The sequence below is a fragment of the Moschus berezovskii genome, chromosome 4 (assembly GCF_049115385.1).
Source record: "Moschus berezovskii isolate FMDL1 chromosome 4, NW_MosBer_1.0, whole genome shotgun sequence".
In the NCBI taxonomy this organism is placed as follows: Eukaryota; Metazoa; Chordata; class Mammalia; order Artiodactyla; family Moschidae; genus Moschus; species Moschus berezovskii.
The window spans coordinates 37777958-37804130 of record NC_142463.1 but is presented as its reverse complement, the minus strand read 5'-3'; the positions used below and the strand labels follow the sequence as shown (position 1 = coordinate 37804130).

Below are 26173 nucleotides of genomic sequence, written 5' to 3'. Positions count from 1 at the left end.
TAGGGTACAGCATCCACACTCCAACAGCTTTAAATTCCAATGATGTGCTGACAATTCCCAGCTTAGTTTGTTTTATCCAATTGCCAACTTAATATCTGCATTTTAATACCTCAAAGCCTTATTAAAATTAATACAACCAAATCCAAACGCTTGATCCAACAACCAAATCCCTTCAATTCATTTTCCTTTTAGTTTTCCTCTTCTGAGTAGATAGCACCTCCAGCTGCCTAATTAGAAACCCACTAGGTATAATCTTGAAAATACCCGATTGCTGGCTGGTGACTGCCCAGTTGGAAAGGTGCTAGGATACTAACCATACTGATGCTTATTCCAAATAATCTACCACCAAATCCCCTGGACTCTGCCTCCAAAATACTTCTCAAGTCTGCTTTCTTTTCATCTCCCTAGTGACCATCCTAATTCAATCCATCATCATTGGTTGCCTTTTACCTGGAATCCCCACTTACTCTCTTCTACACAGTAGCCAGTTATTGTTTGAAATATAAAATGGATAATGACCCTCCCCTGCTTAAATCCTTTCAGTGGTCTCTCTTTGTACCTGGAATAACATTCAGTTCAGTTCAGTCACTTAGTCGTGTCCGACTCTTTGTGACCCCATGAACCACAGCACGCCAGGCCTCCCTGTCCATCACCAACTCCCAGAGTTCACTCAAACTCATGTCCATCGAGTCGGTGATGCCATCCAGCCATCTCATTCTCTGCCGTCCCCTTCTCCTCCTACCCCCAATCCCTCCGAGCATCAGACTCTTTTTCAGTGAGTCAGCTCGTCACATGAGGTGGCCAAAGTATTGGAGTTTCAGCTTTAGCATAAGTCCTTCCAATAAACACCCAGGATTGATCTTCAGAATGGACTGGTTGTATCTCCTTGCAGTCCAAGGGACTCTCAAGAGTCTTCTTCAGCACCACAGTTCAAAAGCATCAATTCTTCGGCGATCAGCTTTCTTCACAGTCCAACTCTCACATCCATACATGACCACAGGAAAAACCATAGCCTTGACTAGACGGACCTTGGTTGGCAAAGTAATGTCTCTGCTTTTTAATATGCTATCTAGATTGGTCATAACTTTCCTTCCAAGGAGTAACCGTCTTTTAATTTCACGGCTGCAATCAGTATCCGAAGTGATTTTGGAGCCCAAAAAAATAAAGTCTGACACTGTTTCCCCATCTATTTCCCATGAAGTGATGGGACCAGATGCCATGATCTTCGTTTTCTGAATGTTGAGCTTCAAGCCAAACTTTTCACTCTCCTCTTTCACTTTCATCAAGAGGCTTTTGAGTTCCTCTTCACTTTCTGCCATAAGGGTGGTGTCATCTGCATATCTGAGGTTATTGATATTTAGCCCGGCAATCCTGATTCCAGCTTGTGCTTCTTCCAGCCCAGCGTTCCTCATGATGTACTCTGATTATGAGTTAAATAAGCAGGATGACAATATACAACCTTGACGCACTCCTTTTCCTATTTGGAACCAGTCTGTTGTTCCATGTCCAGTTCTAACTGTTGTTTCCTGACCTGCATACAGGTTTCTCAAGAGGCAGGTCACGTGGTCTGGTATTCCCATCTCTTTCAGAATTTTCCACAGTTTATTGTGATCCACACAGTCAAAGGCTTTGGCATAGTCAATGAAGCAGAAATAGATGTTTTTCTGGAACGCTCTTGCTTTCTCCATGATCCAGCGGATATTGGCAATTTGATCTCTGGTGCCTCTGCCTTTTCTAAAACCTGCTTGAACATATGGAAGTTCACGGTTCACATATTGCTGAAGCCTAGCTTGGAGAATTTTGAGCATGACTTTACTAGCGTGTGAGATGAGTGCAATTGTGCGGTCGTTTGAGCATTCTTTGGCATTGACTTTCCTTGGGATTGGAATGAAGACTGACCTTTTCCAGTCCTGTGGCCACTGCTGAGTTTTCCAAATTTGCTGGCATACTGAGGGCAGCACTTTCATAGAATCATCTTTCAGGATTTGAAATAGCTCAATTGGAATTCCATCACCTCCACTAGCTTTGTTCATAGTGATGCTCTCTAAGGCCCACTTGACTTCACATTCCAAGATGTCTGGTTCCAGGTGAGTGATCACGCCATCGTGATTATCTTCGTCGTGAAGATCTTTTTTGTATAGTTCTTCTGTGTATTCTTGCCACCTCTTCTTAATATCTTCTGCTTCTCTTAGGTCCATACCATTTCTGTCCTTTATCGAGCCCATCTTTGCATGAAATGTTCCCTTGATATCTTTAATTTTCTTGAAAAGATCTCATTTTTCCTATTCTGTTGTTTTCCTCTATTTCTTTGCATTGATCACTGAGGAAGGCTTTCTTATCTCTCCTTGCTATTCTTTGGAACTCTGCATTCAGATGCTTATATCTTTCCTTTCCTCCTTTGCTTTTCGCTTCTCTTCTTTTCACAGCTATTTGTAAGGCCTCCTCAGACAGCCATTTTGCCTTTTTGCATTTCTTTTCCATGGGGATGATCTTGGTCCCTGTCTCCTGTACAATGTCACAAACCTCCGTCCAGAGTTCATCAGGCACTCTATCTATCAGATCTAGACACTTAAATCTATTTCTTACTTCCACTGTATAATCATAAGGGATTTGATTTAGGTCATATCTCAATGGTCTAGTGGTTTTCCCTACTTTCTTCAATTTCAGTCTGAATTTGGCAATAAGGAGTTCATGATCTGAGCCACAGTCAGCTCCTGGTCTTGTTTTTGCTAACTGTATAGAGCTTCTCCATCTTTGGCTGCAAAGAATATAATCAATCTGATTTCGGTGTTGACCATCTGGTGATGTCCAAGTGTAGAGTCTTCTCTTGTGTTGTTGGAAGAAGGTGTTTGCTATGACCAGTGCGTTCTCTTGGCAAAACTCTATTAGCCTTTGCCCTGCTTCATTCCGTGCTCCAAGGCCAAATTTTCCTGTTACTCCAGGTGTTTCTTGACTTCCTACTTTTGCATTCTCCCTAATTATACAAGTGTCCTTTCCAGAATTACTCCTCTAATGGCATCTATATCATCCCCTCCTCCGCACATTCCACAGTTCTTTCTGCCTGGAGTCCCTCCTCCAGCCCAACCACCCCCTGAAGCCAAACCAGTTGGCCTGACATCAGCTTAAAAGTCATTTCCATTATACCAACCTTCTTTGATTACCTATGTTTAATTTTTCCTGTTTTCCTCTCTGTAGCACTCTGAATATTCCTCACAAACTGTCATGATATTAATACATATTTGTATGATTGTTAACAGTCTTTCCAACCAGTCCATCCTAAAGGAAATCAGTCCTGAATATTCATTGGAAGGACTGATGCTGAAGCTGAAACTGCATGGCCACCTGATGCAAAGAACTGACTCATTGGAGAAGACCCTGATGCTGGGAAAGATTGAAGGCAGGAGGAGAAGGGGACAACAGAGGATGAGATGGTTGGATGGCATCACCAACTCAATGGACATTAAGTCTGAGTAAACTCTGGGAGTTGGTGATGGACAGGGAGGCCTGGCGTCCTGCAGTCCATGGGGTCACAAAGAGTCAGACACAACTGAGCGACTAAACTGACTGAATAGTCTTTCCCACCCAGTCACAGGATTCAGGAGGATAAGGACAGCTACTTAGTGTTAAGGTATGTGGCATACAACAATTGCTTAATAAGCATTTTTGGAATGAATAAATGAATAAACCTAAAACCTTCTTAAGGAACAGAGCTCATCAATTTTCTGAATTTCCACAGAACAGAGTGAGATTGGTTTGGGGTCTTTTTAAGAAGAAAAAATTCTAACAACTAAGGCAATTAAGAATGGAAAGGCTCAGCTGGTTAGGACAAGACCCCCCTGCAGAGCAAGCACTCAAGTAGAGACTCAAACTCTATGGATTAAGGATATGGTGAAGGGGATTCCTATGTTGTAGTTGTTGTTTAGGCGCTAAGTCATGTCTGATTCTTTTGTGACCCTGTGGACGGTAGCCCGTTAGGCTCCTCTGTCAATGGGATTCTCCAGGCAAGAATACTGGAGTGGGTTGCCATGCTCTCCTCTAGGGGATCTTTAGGACCCAGGGATCGAACCTGCGTCTCTTATGTCTCCTGCATTGGCAAGTGGGTTCTTTACCACTAGTGTCACCTGGGAAGCCCATGTGGTGTGAGGCAAATCACCTGGTAAAAGGGTACAGACCTGGTCCTGGACCCTCACACCAGGAGATATGCCTCATCCTGCATATAATGAACTAGAGTCTACACATGGAGCCAGGAAGAGTGAAGGGCAGAGTCAAACAAGCAGCTGAAAGCAGAGCTGAACTTCACAGTGGGTGCTTAGCAACAGGAGGGAAAGATGCACCCTTCCCCCCAAGTACTACATGGAGAGGGTTTGGGAGGTAGGAAATACACACTCCATGGATATTCTAGGAAGAAAGCTTTTGAACTTTAATAAACTTTCAGGAGCCCATATAAACTGTGAAACTGAAGTCATAGTTCTATTTGGGTAAAAGTTAAATATTTTATCTAGCTAGAAAATACAAAAACATTTGGCAGCACCATCTTACAGGGTGGTAAGGCCTCTTGCTTGATCCCTACCCTGAAATAAAAGGGCCTATTGAGAACTGATAATATTAAATCCCAGAGGCAATTTAGGATCCCCCAGCTCCTGCCTATTTTTCAGAAGTGGAATACAAGGGGCTGGATAGGAAATGGGAAGGATTTTCACTGAGAGTTTGGTCTTTTGCAGAGAAACAAAGAGAGAAATCCATCATCCCCAGAATGACTTGATAGCCCCAAGGCATCTGCATCAACAATCTTGGTCTTAAGAGTTGCTTGGTCTCCCAGACTTGTAGGAGGAGAGAATCTGACCTTAGAAAGGTATCCTCAGCTAGATACAAGTTTGAGGAGACCTGGTCTGAGTCTCGCTTCAACCCTGCTGTCTGAGGTGCTCTCTGCCCAGCAACACCAGGGACCAGGCATGGAGGTAAGACTGGAAGACGGCTTAATTTGTGTGTTTAACTTGTGAGGAACGGGGAGGCAAACAGGCTAACAGGAAGTTTGCTCTTTGTTGTTGTTGTTGTTGTTTAAAGTAAATCTTGAACTGCTGAGTGCAAACTTCCATGGTAGATTCCAAGGACAGCAAATATTCCTCACCCTGCAACAAGCAGGCTTGCCACTGCTGTCACCTAGTGTCAGAGGCAGACACGGACATTCTAAGTGGAGAGGGGGTGGGGGAATGGACAGGGATTCTGGGGTAAGGAAGAGAGGCTTCCGGGTCCTGAGGTGATGAGGTCTAAGGTCTGTGCAACCTGAAAGAGCCATGGTGCCTAGAGTCCTTGGACCTGGCGAGGGCGAGCTCCAACTTGTAGGACCCACAACCTATGGTCTGGCCCTTTTACATCACTCAGGTCAGCAACCCTTCCCCTCATCCCTCAGGCCCCCAGGGGCCTGGAGGAGGCAGATGTGCTCTTTGTTCCCACTTACCCTTCACAGTCACTAACCTGGTTCAAAACCTGCAAGTCCTCTAAGTCTCTTCTTCATTGTTGTACATAGTGCTGTGATAAGCATCCCAAGAGAGGCTCTTTAAGATGGACAACTAGATACGGAACTGCTGGGTGATGGGGATACATGTATTAAATTAACAGAGTGTCCTAAGCTGCCATGTGGGCTCACCAGCTTAGACTCACCAGATGCTTAATGAAAGTACTTTGTTTTTTCGTATCTCTGCAACCGTGTTAGGGTCAAACATTCAGTAAATGTCTACCTGAGCAGAGGGAGGCCACTGACCCAAAGGAAGAGGAGGAGGAGGTCTCTTCCCCTGAGGAGAGGGAGACCATGGACTTGAAAGAAGAAAAGGAAGCTTCCCTACCTCAGGAGGGGCAGAATATTGATTTGGAGGAAGAGGAAGAGGAAATCACTTCACCTGAGGAGGGGGAGACTTGTGAAAGGAAAGAAGAGGAGGAAGTCACTCCACTCGAGGGCAAGATGTGTGAAATGAAGGATGGGGAAGAGGCCTTATCCTTCCAACTTATGGAGCAAAGAGAGACCTGTGAATCCCTGGAAGAGGAAGAACCAATAAGCGTGTTTCCCCCTCCAAATGAATTTCCCCCTCCCAGAGCATTTCTCCTTCAATATTTATCTCCTTAGATTTTTGTCTCCTCAAACCTTGACCTTAGGAAGGTATCTATTCTGATATGCTCTCTCTTTATGCCTTACTTAGGTCCTTGTGGCATTTAATTTTTTTGTTAAAAACAAAACTACACTCAATCGGAATTGTATGTTCTATATCAGAGCCATGTATGTTAGTACATTTTCTAATTGAATAATAAAACACAAGTCTTTATTGCATAGACCCTGGGATAAGTACCTTTGCTCAAAAACAGGTTTGGGGTGGATTATGTTTTGAAGAACTGAGAAGCGAAAATATTTTCCAGGTAAGTATTTACATTGCATCAAATGTACATCCAGGACATTACAATGCATAAAAGCTTGAGCTTCTTGCCTAGAACTTTCCTGACTTGCTGGTCTTGTAAAGGAATGAGATTAGCCTTTAGATCTGTTAGGAACCAAATCTTATAATGAGCTTCCCTGGTGGCTCAGTGGCAAAGGATCCTCCTGCAATGCAGGAGACACAGGTATTTGATCCCTAGGTTGGGAAGATTCCCTGGAGTAGGAAAGGGCAACCCACTTCAATATTCTTGCTTGGAAAATCCCATGGACAGAGGAGACTAGTAGACTGTAGTCCATGGGGTCACAAAAGAGTTAGGCATGGCTTAGCAATTAAACAACAACAACAACAAAATCTTGTAGTACAAAATACAAACTCCACACTCATGCCCAACCTGCATCCTAGATCCACAGTACAAATACACTAGAGACAGAGAGAAAGACTGTCAAGTTAAGGTGACCCCTGAGAAAGCTGGCATCTTAAGATGAGGGCACATTATAGAACAATCAACATGAGCTTGCTTTGTCTCATGCCTGGCATTTGGTGTAACTTAATGGAAAGCACATCTGATTAAAGCTTTTATTTAGAATCTAGTGACACTGATTCTAGTAACATCAGAATACACTGATTTTAATGTATCTGTTTTAAAAGTATGGTCTGAAGTGTCAAATGTTTTAAGTTTGGAATGGAGTGAAAATGAAGTTGCTCAGTCGTGTCCGACTCTTTGCGACCTCATGGACTGAAGACCACCAGGCTCCTCTGTCCATTGGATTTTCCAGGCAAGAGTACTGGAGTGGGTTGCCATGTCCTTCTCCAGGGGATCTTCCCAACCCAGGGATAGAACCTGGGTTTACCCTCTGAGCCACCAGGACTATAAAATGAAGTAAGAAGAAGCAAAGTGACTTGGTCACATCACCATCTGATGGCACACATCTCAAATGCTGCCAAGAAAACCACCACACTTCCAGGATTTTAAGAAATTTTTGCCTCCTCTTACTTTAAGAAAATAAAAGTAATAAAGTGTGTGTTATGTTGCTTCTGTCATGTCCAACTCTTTGTGACTCCATGGACTGTAGCCCACCAGGCTCCTCTGTCCATGAGATTCTCCAGGCGAGAATACTGGAGTGCCATTCCTCCTCCAGGGGATCTTCCCAGCCCAGGGATCAAACCCACATCTCTTATGTCTTCTGTACTGACAGGTGGGTTCTTTACCACTAGGGCCACCTGGGAAGCAATGACAGAGAGCAATAAAGAATCACTTATTTAATGCTTCCCAGGTAGCTCAGACAGTAAAGAATCTGCCTGCCAATGCAGAAGACCCCAGTACAATCCCTGGTTTGGAAAGATCCACTGGAGGAGGAAAAGGCAACCCATGCCAGTACTCTTGCCGGGGGAATACCACAGACAGAAGAGCCAGGAGGGCTACAGTCCATGGGGTCACCAAAAGTCACACCTGGCAAGAGAGACTAACACTTTCACTTTGCATTTTATTTAATGCTTAACACTTATAATTCACTATTTTTATTAAATGTTCAGTTCAGTTCAGTCGCTCAGTCATGTCCGACTCTTTGCGACCCCATGAATCACAGCACGCCAGGCCTCCCTGTCCATCACCAACTCCCAGAGTTCACTCAAACTCATGTCCACAGAGTTGGTGATGCCATCCAGCCATCTCATTCTCTGTCGTCCCCTTCTCCTCCCGCCCCCAACTTTTTCTCACAGCAACCTTGGAAGAAAGGAGCAATGATCCAGTTTCCTAGAGGAAGTTGAAGAGTTAAGAGGATTCAAAAATACTCAGCTTTCTGACACTAAAACCTACATGTCCTACAGAACTTACCTGAGGTCATCACTTCAACTTTCAAACTGTTAGCTCTTCGTCCTTTTCCTTGAGTTTATCACCCCCTTTCTGGCACCACTTGGCTTTCTACCCATAAGGAACCCTCACAGATAGCTGGTCTTAACCCTGGCTACATAATAAATCATGTGGGAAGCTTTAAAATATTCCAGTGTTCAAGCCACATCCCAGACCAATTAATTCTATGGTGTGAGACCCAGGAACTGATACTAGAGTCAGCGATTTGATTGGGCAATGAAGGTTAAGAACTACTCACATGTACCTTTATAAAGAGGGGATACTGGTGGGGTGAGATGGGTATTGCAGACATAGAGAAAAGAGCAGTACAAATCTTTTCTCATCTCTAAAGGATACACTACCCAGTGGGTTTCAGATTGCTCTCTGAACTAGTAGCATCAGCAACACCTGGCACTTGTTATAAAGGGAAATTCGTGGATCCACCCCAGTCCTACAGAATCAGAAGCTCTGGGAGTGGGACGCAGCAATGCATCTGTTTAACAAGCTCTCCAGATGATCCTGGAGCATGCTGAGGTTTGAGAAGCACTTTCCTCAAATGTCAAAATCACTTCTTTATTCATTCATAGAAAATGATTATCCTCAAAGGAAAGCCATCAGACTCAAATGCTCTGAAACACTTCTTACCCTCTTTTTCAGAGATAACATCACCTCCATCTTTGCTCCCAACTACTCCCTTGCATTATACCGACTTGCCACCAACTTTGCAAGAGAGAAATCAATTATTTTAAAGACTGCCAGTGATTGATCTGACAGCTGCCTTCCCACAGTTTTATTTACTTTTGTCTCATTGTAAGTGCGGTGTTCTTAAAATTCTTTTCTCCTTTAGGGTCTAGGGTCTGTATTCTTAACTCTTGGTTCTTTTCTATTTTTCTAGGATATTTCCTTTTGTGTGTACACGATTTAAAATTAAGTAATACAGTACATGATAAAAAATTCAACACTCTTATACCCTAGAGACATACTGAATATTTCTCTTTTCAATTCTAGAGATATAAGCTAAATAATACACTTTATAAGACTACTTTGAACTTTATCATCTTGATCACGTCTACAGACTACTCGATCACATCTATAGACTACTTATTTCAACAGATGAAAATTTAGGTTGCCAAAATCTTACACTTACCTTTTATATTTTTAAGTTCTACTTGTTTCCTGTTTCTTTAGATGTATTAAATACTTAAATCTTTGTAGTTTTAATTTCCAACAAACTTATTTCAACTTCAAAGATTTAACTCTCATATTTTCCTATGAACACATCTCAAACTGTCATGCTACTAATATTTCATGCATCATGATGTTTCATTCTATTGCTTTTATTATGACTCACATAAATGTTATTCATGCTGAGCCAACTACTGCTGTATGTTGACATTTCTCTTTGCCTTTCTTTGGTACAAGTTTATTGTCCTCAAGGTTAATAACAATCTCATTTTGTTTAATTTTTTATATATTATAATAATTCAGCCCCAAACTTTCCACCTGACCTTAAACCTCCAATGCAGTTAAATATACAAGGTAATCTATCTGTCCCTCTTTTTTCCCTCTTTAATTCAGAGGCATATCTCAGAGTCTTCTGGTCCCCCTGCTCCAATTTGGATACATGTTCTCTCTGCCTGCTGCATAGCTGTCCTAGGACTTCCCTGTTCCTCAGCATTGGATCCACTGGCTTCCCTCTCTCTTACTTTCCTCTTTTGTTGGAGTGTATCCTAAAGTAATTTTCTCAGAAAGCAGAAGAGAGTCAGAAGTTGGGGATTAATAAGTGTTTGGGAGGTCCTTGAGGGCATCTTCCAGAACACACACAAACAAAAACTGATGTAAAAGGGCCCAACTGCTGGTTAGGAGAGACATGCCATGGTCAAGATAATACAGAGAAAACAGTGACTTCTCTTGGGAGCCCTAGACTGAAAACGAAACAGAAAAAATAAGACAGAGGATTAATTCAGAAGATCCAGCGTCCAACATGGAGGAACTGAGAAAAGAGAAACAGAAAGAGAAAAAAACAAGAAATAAAGTAAATTTAACTTAAGGTCCATTATTAAGTGAGCAAGCTAAATAAAAGAAGAAAAATACCTGTACACGACATTCTAAAGCTTTCAAAGAGAAAAGCATAAGCTATTGGGTTGGCCAAGAAATTCCTTCTCCTGCTGTCCATAGTTGTTACTGATTCCAAGTCTTGTTCTCTGTGCTTGCCTCTCCTGTTTCATTTATTCAGCCAATAACTGTGAAGTACACTGTGTCAGGCAGTGGGAATGTCAACCCCAAGAAGTTGTGGATGGCTATATTTATCCCATTTCCAGCACTGGTCTCCCCAAGCTTTGGCAGCACACTTCCTCTGTCTGCTGGATATCTCTATCTTGGGTGCCTCCAAATACAACGTTCTTGTCTCTCCCAACATACCCTTCATGTATTTCCTAGTTTAGTTGCTGCTGCCTTAATCCACATTCTATACGCTAAAAAGTCTGGATCCAGAGAAAGCCCCACAGGCTCCTGTAGTGACAAAAATCCCTGAAACACTCATTTTATCCTCTGTGTTCTCAAAGAAAGAGGTAAAAACAAACAAAAATTTCTATAAGAGTCTGGGTTACCTGGCTTTGTCCAAAAAAGTTTGTATGGTAATTCACAGGCAAAATCGCTAACCCAGGCAAACTTTCAAAACCAGGCAGAACCAGGCAAACTATACCTCCAAATATAGTTGAGAATATTTAAAATGACCCCTACATCCAAATCAATTCCCACTGACCAATTTTTATTTGACAATAAGATACCATCAGACTTCAAGGGCAGAAATAATGCTTCTTTACTATACCTAGCACTAGCAGTTTAAACTATGGGAAGAAGCTTCCAGAAGTGCTGGTGGTCTCCTCCACTCTCTTCCTCTTCTCCACCCCGTGGTCTGCTGACCCAGACCTAATCTTCCCTGTGCCATCAGCAGTTGCTGATCGCTTCACATGTGCACCAATGGGAAGTATTTTCCACAAGATCAGACACAATTATCTGACCTTCCTACTGCTCTACCACTGGGCTGACTCACCTGATAATGAAAATAGTCACCTACTGACAAGTCAGCTGTGATACTGTATTGCTGGTACCACTCCACGCACACTGTTTCAATTAAAGTGAACATGACTACGCAACTGAAAGGCGTCTGACACAAGATGTAAGAATTTCCCGAGTTCTGTCTCTAAAGCTTTTGGCAGCACATGTGCCCCATACCCATACAGAGTTGGGTAGATCACAACTGTCAAAATCCCAAAGGATTCTATTACGCTTTTAACAGCACCTGTGAGACAATAACACCATCACCTAATGTGATTAACACAAGAGAACATTTTGAAACCAAAAGTCATTTTCTTAAAATGCAGAAATAGGAAAAATAGGGAATCCCTTCAGAAGTATGTTAATAGTGGCAATTGGGCTGAATGGAGCATTAAATTCTGCATAGGGAGACCATGAACTCATTTCCACTTAAGGTACTTTACATAGTGAATGTTATACTTTCACATTGTGTCTTCTCATTTCTTTGTGAAGATGGAGCTGAATAAATTACACTGGAAAATAAAAATGTTAATAATACTAGATTCCTCTAAGGGAAACGCTTTCCCCACTCCCTCCCCCAACCCCAGCCCGCTCCTGTACACAGTCATCCTTTGAAACAACTTCTTGGTAAAATCCTGTGTAACTAGTGGGCCACAGCTCTGTGATTGAAGAGTTGCACTTGCATGGCCTCTAGGGGGCAGCATAACTCGAAGGAATGGCAAGAGCTGGAAACGAGAAAAAGCCAGGATTTGCAGGCTCTGAGGAAGACTGAGGGTGGAAGGCAAAACGACAGGTAACCCCTGAGGATGAGGACATGAGGAAGCTGTCTCTACGACTCTACACCTAGTCCACACTGTTTCCATTTGTGTTCAACAGAAACTTGGGGACCCAGATCATTGAATAATACATTGCCTATCACATAAACTCCCTGGAAACCCCTGGCAGTATTTTACAATTCCCTTCCTATGTGTCGAAAGCCACTGACTTTTGTTAAATGTCTGTTTTGGCACTTTCGGCTTAGACCTCTGAGATGGTGAGACTTAAGCACCATAAACTGTTCCTCCCCAAAGTAATGGTTTTTCAATTCGAACTTACTATTTAAAGACTAGAATGATTAGAGGGGCTGGTTAGCCCTTTCTCTGAGATACTAAATGGTGGGTTTTATTCTTTTTACTTATAGACCATTTAATATTATCCCTGCAGAAGGATGGTGTTTATATTCATAGATTTTGGGGGGAGCTCAGTAATGAAACTGGCTGCCAGTACGCTGCCTCTAGCTCACTGCATGACATCAATCTCAGAGAGATTCGAAGTGCTGAAAGAGAAGGAGGGGTGACTAAGAACACACTTTGTTTTTACTTCCTGGTATATTTCCCTGTGCCTCTGAAGAATACTCTTGGGGACCACCGCTGAAATATGATTGTCTGCCTTAGCTGATGACTACTAAGGCAATGGCACCCCACTCCATTACTCTTGTCTGGAAAATCCCATGGATGGAGGAGCCTGGTAGGCTGCAATCCACGGGGTTGCTAAGAGTAGGACACGACTGAGCGACTTCACTTTCACTTTATGCAGTATTTAGCAGTGCCGGCAATCATTTATGCTACAGGAAAAAAAGCACTGTTACTTTTCCTGTCCTTTAAAGGACTGGAAGAAACCGCACTTGGGTAGTTCAGGCGCAGTTTGGGGATATAAGAAAAGAAATCATTTCCTATTCCATGCAAACTCTGATTTACAAAAGAACACCAGAAGCTAAAAGCCTTGTTGATTTATCACGTGAAGCAAAGAATAATTTTTCTCCCCTTGTTATGCTTTCATATAATCATGCTCACTGCCTGTATGGGTGGCATTAAAGAATTTCTGAATAAAAATAATAATTTCTTGCTTTCAACCTTCATAATTCACATCAGCAAGTACCCTGCTGGGCGGTGATGCCTCCTGCCAGTGACGCTCAATCGTTTTTGCTCGCCACTTATCTGCCTCTCCCAGCTGCGCGTTCCATTGATCGCAATACCTGCAGGATAATGCGCCCGTAGGCGTTCTTCAGCAGATTAACCACGTCTGCGTGAGACAGCCCATCCAAAGGTTGCCCATTAATGCTGACAATCCGATCTCCAACCTGGAAGTACAAAAGTAGGAGAAAAATCACTATCATTAAGAAAAATTAAATTTGAGAAGAATGCTTAAAATTCTTTGTAAGTCATATTTCCCATTTGTGGCTATTGTGAAGATTGTGTGTTTCTACTGTGTATGCATGCTCCAAAAGCATGAGGAATTTTTATGGCTTTCGCCCAAATACAGACCAATCAGAGAAACAAGAAGGGGGTCAGATTTGATTATTAAAAGGCCCGGCAGGCCACTTTTGTACCTGGGTAATGGTGGTGTTGCATACATCCATTTGCTAGTAATAGTGGGGTGCACAAATTACCTGTTCAATGAAGCTCTAATGAGGAAGTCAAATATTTTCTGCTTTATTTTTTTCTACCTAAATTAAGATTAAGGCCTGATGGGGGAAAAAAATTATAAGAATCTTGATGCTTTTGGTGGAAGGAAGATTCTAAGGTCAAATCTTTCTCAGGTGAAAATCAATTTCAGGTGGAAAGTGGTGCTAAAAATAATATGGGAGGCTTTGCAAATGAGCTGCAATTTCATCTTTCACTGAGAAGCTTTGATATAAACAATAATATTTTTATATGCTTAGGACATAATGAATTCAGGTACAAACTGTCTCCAATGCATTTTGCCCACAGTGTGGGTCTCTGATGGCTGCTGGAATTCCAATTTTAAACCACAGCCCCTGGCAACCACATCGTCTCCCACCCCACCTCATCACATGCAGTGAGCACTTCCCCACCCGCTCCATTTACTTTAAGCTTCTGTGTCCGTGCAGCCACACCGCTGGCCTGAATCATGGCAATAAATATTGGGATATCTCCTAAGGGACTTTCTTTTCCTCCAGCAATGCTGATTCCAAGGGCATCACTGGGCTCCTAAAAAAAAGAAGAAAAACAATGCTTACATGTTTAAGGAAGAGTCACAACCTGATGGTCCCCAGAGAGCTGCTGAACAAAATTCCTCTGTGACGCAGGAGGTCAGGTGCACATAGGAATTAATTTCAGTGCTTTTGAAGTCAGGAAGACTAGTGTTTTAGCTCTTCATTAACTGAAGTACTTAATTAGCTGGAACGGGGGGATGGGGGGTGGTGTCCTAGGAAGTTCCTTGACCTCTTAGAGCTTCCATCTCTTCATAAAGTGGGAAGAAAACCACCTACCTCACAGTGTTGATCTGAGGATTAAATGAGGTGATATAGTACAGTCCTGGACCACAGAAAAAACTCAATAAAATGCAACAGTAGGAGTAAAAAATTAAAAAAAAAAAGAAAGAAAAAAGCAAAGCCTATGCTACTGCTGTTTAGTGGCCAATTTTGATGCAGACTTGGCAAGTGTATCCTCATATGGTGTTTATGATTAAATTACCGCACATATCACGCTCTTCTGGGTGTGAACAAACACACTTGGCTCTGAAGGAGCTGCAGAACTGAGTTAGAACAAAGGATCTTCAAGGACGCCCACTGCAGTGACTACAGAGTTTGGAGAGAGAAGTAACACGTGGCTGAAAATGTTCCCTAAGGTTATTAGGTGAGACTGCTTGGCTCACTCTGACCCTGTTGAAGAGACCCTGGCCTTTGTCCAGGTTTCTCTTACATGTATATCACAGGGTTAATATTTTAAAAATCACTAAAAGAACAAATGGTAAGTTCCAGTTTCAATGTGGTGGCATACATACCCTATAGCATCTTTCTCCTACTGATTAAAATGAAGACCTCTTGCCAAAACTTAGAGAACAACTACCCGAGGCTTCTGAAAAGTCAAGAAACTCAAACTGTGGTGGAGAGCTAAAATTTGGAGAAACAACAGCAGAGGGTATACTTTCCAGCTGTTTTCTGTACAGCTTTGTCCTGAAGTCAAAGGGCTACAAAATTGGCTGTTGTTGTTGTATTCAGTTACTCAGTGGTGTCCAACTCTTTGCAGCCCCATGGACTGCAGCCCGCCAGGCTCATCTGTCCATGGAATTTTCCAGACAAGAATACTGGAGTGGGTTGCCACTTCCTCCTCCAGGGGATCTTCCTGATCCAGGGAACGAACCCAAGTCTCTTGTGTCTCCTGCATTGGCAGGTGGGTTCTTTACCTCTAGTGTCACCTGGGAAGCCCCCATAAAGTTGGTGCAAATTGTTAAAATTTTGAAGTTAACTCATCTTTCCGGTCAGAGGAAACAGGAAAAGGAGACCTGAGGGCTGAAGAATGAAGGAAGAAAACTAAAATAGAAAGAGTCAGAGAGAGGGATCCTGTGAACCCACAGAATTCTGAAGCTCAACTCTAAGCCACACTTGGGAGAGACAGACTGACATTCGGGAACTGAACTGAGATTTGAACCACCATTCACCAAAGGTAACATAACTTGCAATATGAGCCTAACTGGGTGGATACCTGCTAAAACATAAACAACATTCTTCAGGGTCTATATAGCATAACATTCAGCAGGGTCAGGAAAACCCCAAGTTACTTGACATGCAAAGAACCAGGGAAATGTGATGAATTTTCTTAAGTTCTTTCAAATATGTAGGGCAGTTTAAAGCCAAGATGATACCATTGTCTGGCAGGGTTCTCAAATTATGCAGCTGTGAACATATGATAATAAGGACATACATGTTAGGGGAGTGGTTTGGGAAAAAGGACGGACAAGGTTGCAAGGCTTCTGTAGTTTTACCTGATCACTTAAAAATATACATAGGTCAGTGTGCTTCAATTTTACCTTGGTAAAGTTGGAAAAAAGGAAAAAGAACAGAATGACAAAAAAACCATACATGAAAAAACTTCAACACCCTGTTTTTCAAAGTTTGTGCCCAGCTTCTATATGCATCTGAATGCATCAATAGTAAAGCCCTACATGCAAATGGCAAGATGCGTTTCATTATAAAGTTTCTGCTCTGACTATATGTAGAAAAACAGGGTGGGTAGGAACTGGCCTTTTTATAAAAGCCTGTAAAAACAAGCAGCTGAAATGACTAAGAAAACAGAAAATGATATGCTATAAATCTTGGAATGAGAAATTTATGGAATAATTTGGTTATGTTCAAATTCATTATGATGTTTCTTTAATTTATCCATAATTATGCACATATTGGTACATTTTAACTTCCCCATCCAAGGAACATTTGAGTTGCCACTCTGGTGGAAAGATACTTGGAATAATCAGGCGGATTTAGTCAAAGTTGTAGCCAATGATAAAGGATTCCACTTCCTGGACATTCATGATGAACTAGGTACTCTGCTAAGTACACTGTGTGCATGACCTCATTAATCCAAACAACAAGATTTACCTTGTGAGATGTTATAAGCCCAATCTACAGATGAGCAAATTGAGCTTAAGTAACTCGCCAAAGGTCATAGAGCTAATAAACGGTAAAGTGTCTTTAAACATAACTTTAATTGACTCCAGAGAACCCAGTTAAGCTGGATATCACTTTATTACAGCTGAACTATGAATACAACAAAGTCATAATTTTTTTCATTACTTCTTGAATCCCAAATTTAATAATAAGCATGAGCAAAATAAAAGTGCTTTCTAACACTCTGCATATCACACAGGAGTCTGAAAATTAGGATTTGATGACTTTATGAACTGAAACGCATCCTACACAGTCTTCTCGGGAGAGCAGTTTAGCATTATGTATAAACGCCTTTTAAAAACAAGTGTGGATTTTAAGAAATAATCCTAAAGAAAACACCCATGATATGAGCCAAAAAGAAAATACAAAGACATTTTTTGCTATAAAAGATGGCAAAAGTTGAGAAATATGCTACTTGTTTAATAAGAGGACATTGGCTAAGAAAAATTACAGCACATTCATATAATGGAATACTATGTTAACTGACAAAAATCATGCCATATGCTGTCAAGAAATACTTACTTGCATGACTAAGAGGCCATGCTGTAAAGTAAAAAAGCAAGCTACAACAGTACGTCTAATTGATACCATTTTTTTTGTTTGTTTTTATAAAACTTAAACATGGTACACAAAATGAAGTGGATGGGATGCACCAAAAACTTCACAGTGGTCATGAATGTGCTTTGCTTTATTTTTCTAAGTATGTCTGTGTTACATAGACCATATATTTACTTCAGTAACTTAAAAGAGCACACTAACAATCCAATACATTGCATTGAGGGGACGATGTGCATATTATGCAAATCCAAAACAAATCAGAAAAAACAAAAAATCATTGACTTACCCTGATTATCTCAACGGTCCTTGGTCCCACATCTGTTTCTATAAAGAAGCAACAAATTAACTTTTTAAAAGTAAGAGATAACATATCTAGGATATAATATTGTCCCATGAAAATGGCTTCATTTTCTAGGTCTTTAAGGAGAGAATACTGAGGCAAGAAGGCATTATATTCTTTCTCAAAATTCTAACTGGCAACCATCTATCAGGGGTTATGTCCTCTATTTTTCACGAGTCCTCTCTGTTTGAGATAGATGTGGCCGTAATCATTTGGTTTGACAAAAGCTGACGGACTATAGCAGCAGCTGCCTGGAATATGGTGAGTAAATGGCTTGGAGGGTGAGCCATTTGTGTCTCACAGCACATTTTTCTGCCTTAATCAAAGATAACTTTACCCAAGGAGAAACTTAAAAAGACCCCCTTCCCTGCCCCACCCATGATGGGATATGCACTCTGACCTTCCTTGAGTGACCCATAATTTTTAAATTTTTCTCTTTGGAAATGATTTTACTTTATGAAGTACTTTCGATTTCTGCTTTTCTCCTTTTCATGTGTAAACTTAAGGTACCTTCCAAACACAGATCTCTACAGCTTTCCTTCCTTTAGAACAGGGCTTTCAGAAAGTTTGGGGCTTATGTGGCCGTGTTCAAAGGTTTAAAAACATTTTTGCTATACACCTGAAACTAACATAACATTGTAAATCAACTATACTCCAATAGATTTTTTTTTTTTTTTAATTTTGTAACAGGATGGTTTTGCTGATGGTGTGTCTGAAGTAATACCTGAATTTTTTGGAGAAGGATCTGAAGCTCGTTTTGTGCCAACTAGGTTTTGCAGGCTGGTGATGACAGGAGCCAGGGAAGGATGGAAGCTGCTGTGTGTGCTATGCTGACTCCCCTGAAAAGGAAACTCAGTGGTCAGTGTTAGAAATTCATACATATTATTACTGTTTTACTTACTGCAGTAACCATAACCATGTAATAGAAAATCCTGTGGAGGCCAAAAAAGAAAACAAAAAGGAAAACTCACACTCCCTCTCTCATCACCCTAAATAACCCTGTTTAACATTTGCTCCACTACTTTCTCCATTATATGTGCTTTTATACGTGGTTTCTGGAGAAGTCAATGGCAAGCTACTCCAGTACTATTGCCTAGAAAATCCTATGGATGGAGGAGCCCGGTAGGCTGCAGTCCATGGGGTCGCTAAGGGTCGGACATGACTGAGCGACTTCACTTTCACTTTTCACTTTCACACATTGGAGAAGGAAATGGCAACCCACTCCAGTGTTCTTGCCTGGAGAATCTCAGGGATGGGGAAGCCTGGTGGGCTTCCATCTACGGGGTCACACAGAGTCGGACACGACTGAAGTGACTTAGCAGCAGCATACGTGGTTTCAATCATCAAGGCAGAAAGCATGCAGTAATTTCAGCTTTTTGTGTGCCACATGAAATCAGAAACATTTTCCTAGTGTGTTACACAGTGTTTGCATCTGATCAGTTAATGACACTAAGTGTCATTTGGGGGTGCAGTTAACATTTATTTTATTACTCAAATACATGAGCTATTTTGGTAAAACAAGCTCTGGGAATTGGTGATGGACAGGGAAGCCTGGCGTGCTGCATCCACGGAGTCATAAAGAGTCGGACATGACTGAGCAACTGAACTAAAAATCTAGATTAACAGGAACTTGATTATATAGAATGCTCAACTGTAAGAAAAAGCAGCAAATATCAAGGGAACATGTTATTTGAGGAATATTAAAAAAATTTTTTTTCTCAAAGATTTTCCTAGAGTTGGTAATAATTCAGCTCAATCTGCTATACCTCCATTGTGCTAAGTCACTTCAGTCATGTCTGACTCTTTGTGACCCTGTGGACCATTGCCCATCAGACTCCACTGTCCATGGATTCTCCAGGCAAGAATACTGGAGTGGGTTGCCACTTCGTCCTCCAGGGGGTCTTCCCAATCCAGGAATCGAACCCAAGTCTCTTATGTCTCCAGCACTGGCAGGCAGATTCTTTACTACTGGTGCCACCTTCATTACTGTCCTTTTAAATAAATCTAATGTTTATTTAAATAAATTTAGATAATCTACAGTCATGTTTGGCTGGGACTATTTAATGAAAATCATATGCACAGTGAAGGATCTTCCCAATGCACAAATCAATGACATCAATAATGAATAAAATACTTTTTTCTATTAAATTCTCAAGGTTATGCCTTAATTGCCTCAAAATTTTAAAGTAAATCTAAGACTACAATTAGCACCTGACAAATTATAATCTGATCCATTTCCTTAGTATGATGCAAGTTGTTTAATATTTTAATGTTCCTTAAATATGAAAAATTTAAAATTTATAGAAAAGTTGAATGATACAGTAGACATAGCACCTAGATTCCAAAATTAACATTTTACTATATTTTCTTTATTAGGGGAAATGTTTGGGAATAGGTTCTTTTTCTCCATCTGGGTCATGGGCTGGTCTTCAGCTTATGAAGATGCACTTCCTTTTCACAGCCTGCTCCTGGCCTCCTTACCTATCAGTACAGACTCATTTCACGTGGGTCTTACTTTAAAGGATAAAGTAAGGATAGAATATAGTTGCTGTTTTACTTAATATTGAATTAAACTTCTCTGAAATGAAAATTCTGTGTAAAGAGGTTAGAGAAAAGTATTTGGTACGTCGTCCCAGGTTTCCAAAATATGACAGCTCACATTTACCTACCAGATAAACGGTAATGGTGGGCTTTTGATATTTAATGGTGGAGTCTCTAAATTTGTTAGCTTTGTATCTCACCTGAGTATGAACTTTATTAATCTCCTGGATGCATATATACATTCTTCAAGGACAGAAATCCAGTTCTACCCAAACCTCACCTGTCAGTTCAAACTCTTTTTAAAACACCAGCGCTCCTTGTACCCCTTTGTGCTTCTGCCTATGCTACATCCTCTGTCTGGGGGGCCTTCTCGTTCTCTTCCGTTTATCAAACTCCTTTTCTTCTGTGTCACCTTCATGGACTCTACAGGAAGAAGAATTTCATCTCCAGTATTGTCTATTCTATATTCTAACCCCTATGTACAATGGGGCTTTGATTAAATGGAAGTTGAATCTTCCATTAAGGAAGAAGCCAAGACAACGAGTAGCTTCCCCAATGGCTCAAGTAGTAAAGAATTTGCCTGCAATGCAGGAGACAAAGGAGACATCGTTCAACTGGGTTGGGAAGATCCCCTGGAGGAGGAAATGGCAACCCACTCCAGTATTCTTGCCTGGAGTATCCCATGGACAGAGGCGCCTGGTGGGCTACAGTCCATGGGGTTGCAAAGAGTTGGACACAACAGAGCGATTGAGCCCACGCCCCCAAGACAATTATTTTGAATCTCAAGTTCCCACTTTTGATACAAGTCTGATCAGAATTTTCACCATTTATTGATGTCTAGAATCCTACTGCACCACTGTCTTTTAATACACATGATATTTGCTGCCCATTACATAAGCCAGAAATGCAAATACAAAAACAAAAAGCCCAAAAAACTTAACGATGTTTAGTCGGTTTGCTTGCCCTAAAAATTATCTAAGACAAGCCAACTAACCTGTGATTCTATCTGAACAATGGTATTTTTCTTCACTCATTTCCTAACATAAATGAGGCAAAAGGGGCAGCTAATAGGATTCCAGAAGCACCTGTGGGCTAACCATAAAATCAGAATGCCTTCCAAACAAAGGCCCTGGAGAGGTTTTAAGTCTAAGGAAATCAGGAAGGAGACCAAAAGTCATCATACTTTTAACCTCAAAACTAAGGCCCATCTAATAACCCACAAAGGGATTAGGGGGTCACATGTACATTTCTATAGTTTAATTATATACGAAATAAGATTTAACATATAGTCTACCATCTTGATTTTGTCAGACATCACAGTGAAAAAAAATACAGTGAAATATACTTTGTTAGAAAAAAAAAAGTGGCATTTACATCAGCGTTGCAAATAAACATGAGATGTTTGCTATCCCACAGAATATCACCCACTAAGGCCTCCCTCCTACAGGAGAAACCCTCTTACTTTGCTCTCCCAGGAATATACCATTAACTGCCCTCAACATGTGTGAGTGGCTATTCACAAGTTAACTTTATAGCAATATTTAATTGAATGAATAGAACAATGTTGTGCTAATGAGGGTCAAATTGCCACCAGATGTTGCTTCTTTTTTTTAAAAATAAACACAGCTGTGTACATGCAATGCCTAGGCAATATAAAATAGTGAGAGAAAAGTGGTTCTAAGAAAATATTTGCAAGCAATAAATGAGAGAAAAATATAGGGATTAATGAGTTTCCATCCCACCTTTCATTTTTTATTTCAAACACCAAACTTAGTGTCATGGATATGCTATATATTACATATTATTTCCAAATGATCATTTATGAAATGGGAAAATTTCTCCCAATTGGGACAGGTGAGTGAGTGAGTCTAACAGGCAGCCATCAACAACCTGACTGTTCTGTGATGTCTTCCTCGAGGAGGTCCAGGAACCAGCTCGGAGTCTTCCAATCTCTAGCTGCACGAGTCCCTGTGCACACTGGGGAAGACAAGAAAAGAACAGGTGAAAAATAGCAGCATCTGTGTCCTAAATTATTATGGTAGTGCCTCCACTAATCTCTGCAGCCAAGAACATAAATGGCTGATGAAGGCCACGGGTAGAAAGGAAATTCAGTTATCAAAAAAATCATGTAAGGTCACAAAAATTTATCAACTCAATGCTACTCATCTCACGATTTCCTGACTTCTTCAAACATGTTAAAAAGATTCTATTTCAATTCACCTCCTTTCTCTTTCTTTCCCCTTCTGATGAAAGTATTTGTGAATGGTGAAATGATGAAGAAAAAGTGGTGAAAAGGAGGAAAAATCAAACACTGAGATAACAGGCGGGTAATCTGATAGAAGTCCTCTCCTGAATAATAACTGATAGTTAACTATTTTAGAAAATCAGGATTTTAAAAGAAACAGAATTCATTTATTTTGTAAAAGCTCCTACAGCTACTATTATTTGTGAAAAAGAATAAGATACACCTCTGCTGCTGCTGCTGCTGCTGCGTCACTTCAGTCGTGTCCAACTCTGTGTGACCCCATAGACGGCAGCCCACCAGGCTCCCCCGTCCCTGGGATTCTCCAGGCAAGATACACCTGGTGAGAGCTAAATGGCCATTTACAAGAATTTTTATTCACCAGTTTTTTCCAAGGCAGGTAGGGTGCATGTGGCAGAAACAGTCAGTTGGAAGGGAATCTTGAGCCCCAGTCACTCTATAGCCTCAGTGAGAAACAGCTTGAGAGACAGAAAAAACTCCTCAAGCACAGCTCTGGTTTCTGGGCATGCCACTCAGAACTTCACTGTGAGATGGAGGATTCGGTTTTTTAGCATCTTTAATATTCCTTCAAGCAATAAAAGCTGGATTTGATGAATTCCTGATAATATAGCCCAAGAAGGAAAGGGATACATTTTGTGACTCCAGGAGAACCTATCCCATCGAATGATTTTAGAGGACAACTGCGGGTACTTGGAATTCTCAGAAGTATGAAAAACTAGCTTAAATCTCCAAACAAGGTTACCTTCAATCCTGTTAGTCAATACAATAGCTTTCTTTAGGAGCTATTCCTAATTGGTTAAAATAATCAGAGATTAGGTCTCTAGTAAAAAACTAGCATCAGTGCATTTTATAAAATTCAACACATTTATAAAAAAGCTAAATTAGAACCACTCCCATTGGACTTGAGTTATACCAGCCAGGCAGAAAGCAGCTACGGACTCACCTTGAGGATAGTGGCCACCGTCTCCTGGGAAGCACTTCTCATGTCCTCCCCATTCACAGATAAGATTTGATCTCCCTGAATTAACCTCCCATCAAGGTCTGCGGCTCCACCTTTCACGATGTCAGAAATAAACACTCCATTTCCATTTCTGTGAATACCATAAAGCAGAGTAATGGCACAACCCAATATCTCTACATTAAACCTGAGATTACAGACAGTCTTCCCAAATGATAAGCCTCAGAATGCTCACCCTTTAAATAGCTTATATCTATTTATGTTGCCTATTGCATTATTCACTTTCACTGGCCCAAGGGCATAATTTCTGCAAGAGGATAATTTTAGTGAAATGAAATGGAAATTCACTTTAAAAAAACAGCTAAGTACTGTTAGACACATTATTTCTTTAGCAATTAGCTCAATTATCATCATCTCATCTGTTTCTAGTGTCTTTCTCACTCTTCCTCTCTTTCCCTGTCTTTATTACTTTAAGGTTTTAATTACATTTATTTGATGAATAAATAAGTGTATGTCTCAAAATTCAAGAGGTTAAAAAGGGGTGACCTTGAAAATTTCCCCTCTCGTCTCTGTTCCCCGTCCCCAAATTCCCTTCTCAGAAATAACCAATGTTTCCTATTCCTTTATTATCTCCAAGAGACATTCTGTGTGCATGTGTGCTCAGTCACTCAGCTGTGTTCAACTCTTTGTGACCCCCATGGACTATAGCCTGCCAGGCTCCTCTGTCCATGGCATTTCCTAGGTAAGAATATTAGAGGGGGTTGTCATTTTCTCCTCCAGGGGATCTTCCTGAACACAGGGATTGAACCCATGTCTCCTGCATTGGAAGCTGGATTCCTTACCACTGAGCCCCCTGGGAAGACCAATATTCTGTGGATACATAAGCAATGCATGTGTGTATAGTACATATGTGTGTAAATGGATATAATAGAACATATAGTCTTTTTTTCCCTCCAGCTTTGTTTCTTTTAACTTTCTTTCTTTCATTTAACACACTTTGGCAATTGGTCTTAATTACCACTTGGAGCTTACCCAATGTTTTGAGGAACTATACTATTCATTAAATTCATTTATTAGTAAACAGTTGATGGAAATATAGGTTATTTACTTCTCTAGCTACTGTAAGCAATGTGCAGTGAATAACATATCTACAAGCCTGTATTTAGGATAAATTCCTAGTTGTGGAATTGCTAGGCAAAGAATTTTGAGAGCTTATACATCTGATCTTCTACAATAAAACCTTTTGTGCTAAGAATGTAAATGTTCCTCACAAACTCAATCTAAAGTGCTCATGTTGTATGAAGATTATTTCATCAATCCACTATGAGACAATAAAGAAAAAAATATTACTCTAAAAGGACTCTCTCCAGGCACGTGTATGATCACAAGAAGAAAGCAAGCTTCAGCTTGGGCTCTGTCAGTTATTCTGCACCCACAGGTGTACTGAGTATGCTTATAAATATGAGTCTTAGCTCTTTTGTTTTGTAAGACATTTCCAAAGTGATGGTTTTATGGTGCTAAAATATAAGATCATGAGCACACAGTAGATGGCACAAAACCAGTGCTCAAAAATGGTAGCTAATATCTTAATAACAGACCAGACCATTTGGAACAAAGCACTAGGCTAGTCAACAGAGGTCAGTGGCGGTACGTGACACAATATATAAAACCAACTTTGATTCTTCCTAAGAATATGGTTGATGCCATTTATGGCTATATTGGGGCATCACATGAAAATCCTGCAGCCCTGCTGGAATAAATACACACTAGATATCTAAAGCCAGTAAACTGTGGAAGCTGGAACTAGAGTTTCAAGATCTTACTGATTTCTCTAGTCTACTAATACTGTTCTGAAATAATTACTGCAATTCCTATCACATGGGTAAGGAGCATAGATTTCAAAAGAGTAGCCTGGTCACCAGGATCTATTTTTGGTGCAAGCTATTATTTGCAGGATATCTTTCTTAATAGAAGACTACTGTCATGAAGACTCAATGTCTCTTGACCATGTCAACTCAGCTGGTTTCAGGAACTCCTCAACTGGTTTAACAGAGTATGAAATTAACATGGCACTCCATGGTAGAGTAATTTTCCTAACCCAACACTGTGTATGTAAATCTCTTTCTTGATACCAGCTGTTTCTTAGGTATGGTCGCTTTAATCAACACCTGCCAGCCTTAGATATAAGTGACTCCAAGTAGAAAGAACCTTGCTGACTCTGCTTTTACTCTTTATGAGGAAAAAAGTTGGAACAGTCTGGGTTGATTTGGGTTAGAGTTTTATCTTTATATGACATGTTTTTTGGCTAAGGTCTTGCTTAATAACATGACCTATCTCGTTCAATTAGTCATAAAAATGATAATTTTAGAGACCACATCATTAGTTTATACATGGCTTTATCTTTCAGTGTTTATTGGCTTTAGTCCCTAGAACTCTGAAGGAACAAGGCTGATCAATCCTGACTCTGACACCATTTCCTTACCGTTTTCCAACGATGCTCAAGCCCAGTCCTCGACCAGCCTTCTTCTGCAGATCCACGGGGAAAATCTCCAAGTTCTCCTCATCCCTGTAGTGTGCTTCATCTCTATACACCACCAGTCGCACCTTCTGGGGGGTCTGCCTTAGGGCTGTGATGGCTTCTTCATGGCTGGCGCTCCGCAGGTCAATCCCATTAACCTGTAACAACAGGCATCTGAGACAGGGATGCAATAGCAGAGACCTCTCTGCCTT

At 40.9% G+C, this 26173-nt stretch overlaps 1 protein-coding gene across 4 annotated transcripts in view; it reads right to left on the bottom strand.

Moving 5' to 3' along the window:
• PATJ (PATJ crumbs cell polarity complex component) overlaps window positions 1-26173 on the bottom strand; it is a 385356-nt gene that overhangs the window by 25711 nt on the left and 333472 nt on the right. For all 4 annotated transcript variants that reach the window (XM_055402500.2, XM_055402504.2, XM_055402503.2 and 1 more), the window contains 7 exons: window positions 25926-26119; window positions 23429-23576; window positions 22113-22199; window positions 18406-18520; window positions 17628-17665; window positions 14202-14324; window positions 13349-13453 (listed from right to left, as the gene is read on the bottom strand). In XM_055402500.2, coding sequence (XP_055258475.2) covers window positions 13349-13453; window positions 14202-14324; window positions 17628-17665; window positions 18406-18520; window positions 22113-22199; window positions 23429-23576; window positions 25926-26119 — 810 coding nt within the window. The remainder of the gene's footprint in view (window positions 1-13348; window positions 13454-14201; window positions 14325-17627; window positions 17666-18405; window positions 18521-22112; window positions 22200-23428; window positions 23577-25925; window positions 26120-26173) is intronic.